General features: G+C 36.1%; 1 protein-coding gene across 6 annotated transcripts in view; it reads right to left on the bottom strand.

The window, feature by feature from the left end:
• ZFHX4 (zinc finger homeobox 4) overlaps positions 1-6,417 on the bottom strand; it is a 182,234-nt gene that overhangs the window by 149,220 nt on the left and 26,597 nt on the right. For all 6 annotated transcript variants that reach the window (XM_081816168.1, XM_081816170.1, XM_006727305.3 and 3 more), the window contains one exon: positions 6,006-6,417. This exon is cut by the window's right edge. In XM_081816168.1, the coding sequence (XP_081672294.1) occupies positions 6,006-6,417 (412 nt within the window). The remainder of the gene's footprint in view (positions 1-6,005) is intronic.

Below are 6,417 nucleotides of genomic sequence, written 5' to 3'. Positions count from 1 at the left end.
CGCCCCTGACAAAATCACTAACCCAATCCCCGTCCCTGACAAAATCACTAACCCAATCCCCGTCCCTGACAAAATCACTAACCCAATCCCCGCCCCTGACAAAATCACTAACCCAATCCCCGCCCCTGACAAAATCACTAATCCAATCCCCGCCCCTGACAAAAATCACTAACCCAATCCCCGTCCCTGACAAAATCACTAACCCAATCCCCGTCCCTGACAAAAATCACTAACCCAATCCCCACCCCTGACAAAATCACTGCACCTCCCACCTGACATGTTGGAAAATTCATCCAGATTAAGCAATTCCTTCAAAACAAAATACACCCTGGAAAAGACCTGAAAGTGATTTATACCTTTGGGTGCACTATTCTGCTTTTATGAAAAGGTTTCTTTCCCCTTAATTAAGGGAATGCTAGTTTTCTTTGGGGAATTAGATGGGTAATCTTGCAACATGGAGCATTTCCATGAAGAGAAGATCCAGGTGGGATAAAACAGTAAGGATTTCAGAGAAACAGAGAAGACGTACTAGCATGTGCCTGATGTGTTGGGAGATGGTAGCAGTGGTTAAGGAAAGACATGTGGAAAATAAAATGGGAGGGTTCCTTTGCACACTTGGCTTTCTTTAAATTTTGTCTGGGTTTGTTAACAATTTCACACACTAAAAATCACTTTATCTATCCTGACATGGATGTAGTTAAGTTGCTAATGCCTGTGTATTAACATATATATTTTATATTTGGATAGACAGATTTTTAGTCATTTTTTTTTTCCCCAGGGGAATACAAAGAGGGTTCTCAGCTCACAATGTAATAGATTACTTGCCATGGAAAAGCAGTGAGGAAGTCCATATTTATGCTGGAGTAGCCGTGTTATAACACATAGCTGTGCTTCAGCAAATGTCAGGCTTAAAAACAGAAGGAGACGTAGCAGATAGGGCTGGCCAATTACACTGTGATCTAAAAACACCAGTGATTTATTAGTTGCTATTAGCTAACCAGCTCCTCTCCATTTGATCTGCGTATTTATTAGTTATAAGTATTATGGGAGCATGTATTATTGTTCCACCGCAGAAACTCTTTTTTCAACCTCTGCCTTGTCTTTTTATATGAGAATACAATAGAATAATTTGAGTGGTGATTACTTTTTAAAAACGAAATCCTGCAACCGGAATTAAATTTCACAGTGCATTTCAACCTAGAAAGAAACATAAATCTGAAACTAATATAAAAAAGTATAAAAATTTCCATATTCAGGTTAATGTTTGGCAACAGAAAAGAATAACTTTTGTTTATCTCTGAAAACAGCTTTCTTCATCTAAACAAATGACTAGAATAAGATTAAGAAAAATCTGTTTTGGTTTCTTAGATACACACACATATTCCAATTTCCTTTTGCACAATGACTTTTATGCAAATGTGTACCACACAATCTCCTGACCTCCTTTACCATCACACTGGGACAATGACAGTTCAATAATTGAAACGGTACATATCTGGTATATTTGATTTTAAATTGCAAAGTTGGACTCAGGCCTATTGAAATGAAAATGCTTGTGATTCTTTGTTAATTCCAAACTGATCGGGTTATTATTTCCTACTAGTGAAAAAAAAAAAAGGCAAAAAAGGTAGGTGAAGCTAATTATTCCATTTTTTATTTCCTTGACACATACTTTTCCCAACATGGCTCCTTCCACTCTCTTCTGTGACCCTCCCCCACACCTTGATTTTAGTTCTTAACCTGGATGCTTTCATCCATAACATGGATAATGAGAAAACTCCAAAAATGTTCCTTGGGGAAATGTTACACTAAAAGTTACCTAGGACTAAATCCCACGTGTGTTCTTTTGCTCACCATGGAGACAAGAGACTCATTCACTGCTCTCAGCCAATTTTAAATCCAAATATGAAAATAGCATTATGGAATTCAGACAGACTATTCTGCTTCACTACTAGCAGATGCAGGATGAAAAAAGGCTGGTATAATTAAGCTTTTGACTTTGAACCAGCAAAGCTGTGAACACCTCACTTAAAAATACATATAATATTATAAGAGCAGCTGACGTGCAGGTGTGGCAAGAAGATTTGCAAGCCCGGCATAGGATGGGGGTAAGCCAATCAGCTGGCTGGAAAAAGTCTTGTCCATTCTGAGCCAAGAATAAACTAAACTGCAAAACTGAAATACGGCCAAAGTTGTATTTGTTCTTCTTCGATTTGAATGTGTAGTGCTAAGTGGTTTCCATTATAACTTTTTACTCGACTCTTTAGAAAAATGTTTGGGATCATGTAAGAGGGAGACCAATTCTAATACATTTTTTTTTAAATGAGGGTTGGAAGTAACAGGGTTTCTTTAATACATATCTCAGGCTATTCATTTATTCATCCTACAAATATTGAGGATTTATTCTATGAATATCAATTGACAAGAATTTGTAGAGGACGCAAAGGTGTGAAATTAGAAGAATATAATCAAATCCAGTAAAGTAGTTAGCTAAGAAACACTGCTTTTGCATCATATCTAGATCTAGATGTCGATGTAGATATACACACGAGCACACTTTACCTTACGACACTGACTGTAGCTATCCACGCACTCAGTATTTGTTAACCTCACTTTAAATATACTTTTATGCATGGAAGGAGAAGATTAAGGGCAATCTGTAGTTTCATTTTATTGTTTTAATTTCTTAGACCAATTTTGCTTCATCATTAAAATTTCTGGAGGAAAAATCAAAATTTAATAGTGCTTAGCGCTTCAGAGAATTCTGCTTAAAGAAGTGAGTAAGCTTTCCTTAACAATAACAAAATTCCTTTTTAAAAAAATTCTAAGGCAAATAATACTGCCAAAAAAATGAACACAACTTTGTTTGTTTTGCAGTCATCATTAGCAACAGACATAAAGGTATTCTTTTTTTTGAGTCCATATGGAAAGATCATCAACACATTCTGCCTCTGGGTCCTTTGCCAAAAATACCATAACCCGCAAGCCTTCTACCTTAAACATAAAAGGAAAGGTGTTGTTCTGGTCAAATAAAGAAATAATTTTTACTAGCATACATCTAATGTTAAAGCTGCCTAAACCCTGCCAAATACATTAAAACAACATCTGTAAAACAGATTTTCATTAAATTGATCAGTTTAAAGTTAAGCAGCTAGGCAGATGATGCTTTTAAGCTAACCCTTAACCTTTAACCTTTAACCTCCTTAAACTGGAATAAGGACACACACTTCTTTTAGTAATACTGCTCCAGGTTGACAATGTAAGAGGTAAAGTGGTCTATTCAAATCGAACTGACACATAACCACATTTAGAGTGTTATGAATCAATATGTTGTCAATAACGAGGAAAGCTGTTATCTCACAGCTCAGTATTTATCTTATAACTGCTACTTGTCACTTTCCCTGAAAGTCTGAGTAATTCACGATGCAAAATGATGTAAATTAAACTCTTAATGAAAATGATTTTTATATAGGAGATTATTGTCTAGTCATTAACTCAGAAACTATTTTAAGTCTAATTTTAATATTTTAGCCTATTACAAACCATCATTTTTTTTTTTTCCCAGGCCCAGGCCAATTTGTTAGGTTCTCATTTAAAAGCAATTAATGTTACTTATGAAGCAATTTCATTTTGCCTGACACAAGCCGACCAAGCATGCTAATATTCTCATTACTACACTTGAAAATTCTCTGTATCTGACTCAGACAGTTTCTGTAAATCAGTTTCAAAAAGGCACCCTCAACACACTGCTACTCTGGAGTATTTTTCTAGTTACTACTAGAAATAATGAATGCCCCTTGAAGGATAATACAACATAATATAGTTCGATTGTCCAATACCAAGTTTCAATAGCTCAAATATTTATCTCCTCAATCTTCTTTTAATTCAAGGTAAGTTTGTTCAAAGTATGTTTTTGTTTGTTGGCTGACCATTTTTAGATGCTAGGCTACAAGGAAAGACATATGAGTATTTAAGAGAGATAAGCAAATAAAGAAGAGCGGGGGACAAGTAAATTTTTATATGATTTTATAACATTTTTAAGGGAAGAGTACATATATTCTTTGGTTCTGGGATCTAAAGCTCTCTCTGTTTTAAAGCCCTCTTTATAAACAAGCTTTTATCTCATTTGGTTGTTACTTTCGAAGGCAACATCCAACTCTCCCTGAAAAGAAACTTCAAGAGTAACTCTGACACTTAGCAAATTGCTCTGCAGATAGTGAGGGAGATCAACTCATACTCAAGGAAAGAATGAATAAACTTAATGCACACATATACACACGCGTTTAAATAATCATCAAACAATTAGATTAAACAACCTTTCCTGAGAAAATAAACAGTAACACTCTACCTTTCTTTAGCTTCCCACATGAGATCAATAAAATAGAAAAATTTGTACATTTATATCTTCTATTCACAACATGCTAATTTAAAGTGTTAGAGGAGCAGCGTGAATATAAACACAGTTCATGAATATTCTATATAGCTCCCAGGGTTGAGATCTATTATTTATACAAACTTAATGTTTGTTTTTTTCTCCTAGGTATTCTGAAAGTTTTAATAGGTCAGGTATCAACAGGAAAAAAAAAAAAAAGTTGACAACTGAATGGTAAAGCCTACGAATTATAATACAATTAATCCTTTATATTATATTTTCAACAGCATCGACTTAGAAGCTTGCCATCTTACATTAGGGCTTGTACTCCCCTCAAACTGTGTAACCCAAATCTAATGCTTTCGTCATTGATCCACAGAGCACCGATCTTACAGGAACAATGTTACAGATTCTCATGCCACGTCTTTAGGTTTTTACACTCAGTACGTCAATCTAGAATTTGAACTTCAAGAAACAACCCAAACTAATAGCGCCAGCCCGAACTCAAATAAATAATTCTTGCGCCTGCTCCAGAGATCCACAATCTGCCCTTTTTGCTGTGTGTTTATAGTTTGAAATAGTATTAGAAAAGCCGTAGGTATTATACTCACTGGTTGACTCCTGATAGTATAGTTATCACTGATTTCTAGTATAAATCAATAGATAACACTTGCAAAATGGATTTTGTAATCATATTTAGAGCTTGTTACAATGACTGATGGTTTGCAATATTTTCTGAAATTTAATATCCTCTAGACAAAAGAAGTTTTTAATAAGTTACCAAGTTATTCATCATAGAAATGAATCTGTTACATTTGTACAAGAACCAAGACAATCAAGCCAATCCAGTAAACAAACTCACAGAATAACTTAACCAGTAATTAGGGCTTAGAAAAAGTCAAGACAAGTTGTGTAATAAATGGTGCTCGCCAGTTGCACATATTCATTACATCTGCACAGTTTTTTCCAGCAAAGATAAAAGTATATTTGCCATTTAATGAACAATTTTATTTGTGCCACACCCAGTGGAGGGAATAAAAACATGACTAGCTGGGAAAGGTCATGCAAAATAACAACTGAGTTAAGTAGAAGACTTTCAACTGATGCTAAGGGAGAGTGTGTTTACTCAAAAATTACAGAAAAACAACGGAACACACACACGCGCACACACACACATTGTGTTTAGATCGCCCCTGTTCGACACCAAACAAAAGACGACGCATTCACAAAGTAGCACTGTTTTTGTGATCTGTTCCCTATAACCACTAACACTTAGCCAAGAGTGATGCTATGTTTGGTTGGTTTTTTTTTTTAATCAATCAATAAAAGAGGGATAACAATATTATTTTATATGTGAAAATACTCAGGAAGGTTCTTTTACTTCTGGGAAGCCAATAAAGATCGCCACTGAGTTAGGTATAAAAGGGACATAAGGCAAATCTTTTAAATAAACTTTCCAGTTGCATGTATCTCAATATACGTTTAGTAATGTTAAGCAGAAACCGTGTACCTTGCCCTTCTATTTTTTTTTTTTTCTCTTTCTTTTCTTAACTTGCAGATTTGTGCTCCAAGCTCTGAAACAGTTAATTCCCTTCTCCACTCTGTGCCAAGGGAAATGGATGTCACTGCTTACCTTGTAGAGCTTCAGGGCCGCCTCATGCCTGTGATTGGTGGTATGCAAGCGTAATTTATCCACACTGTTGGTGTAGTAGTCACAGGCATTACATTTCAGGTGAACGGGGTTGCCAATGGCAATACACTTCAGCCTCCACTCATTGCTTTTGCCCCCTTCTTTAATGTGAGCCACCAGTTGATATTTCTGCATATGCTTATCAGTCTTGCAGTGGAGCTGGAAGTTGGCTTTGAGCTGAGTGTTGTAGTTACAGAGCTTGCACTGGTAGATATCTCCAATTACAGCCCTCCATTCCTCTTCAGGGAGGGAGCGCTCACTGCTCACATGCACACTTAGGGCCTCCAGGCTGTCAGAGGTGAATTTGTTGCAAACAGCACACTGGAATAGCTTCAGCGCTGGGTCACTGATATAA

Source organism: Leptonychotes weddellii, chromosome 4 (assembly GCF_054177405.1).
Source record: "Leptonychotes weddellii isolate Sample4059 chromosome 4, ASM5417740v2, whole genome shotgun sequence".
Taxonomy (NCBI): Eukaryota; Metazoa; Chordata; class Mammalia; order Carnivora; family Phocidae; genus Leptonychotes; species Leptonychotes weddellii.
This window is presented reverse-complemented; position numbering and strand designations above follow the sequence as displayed.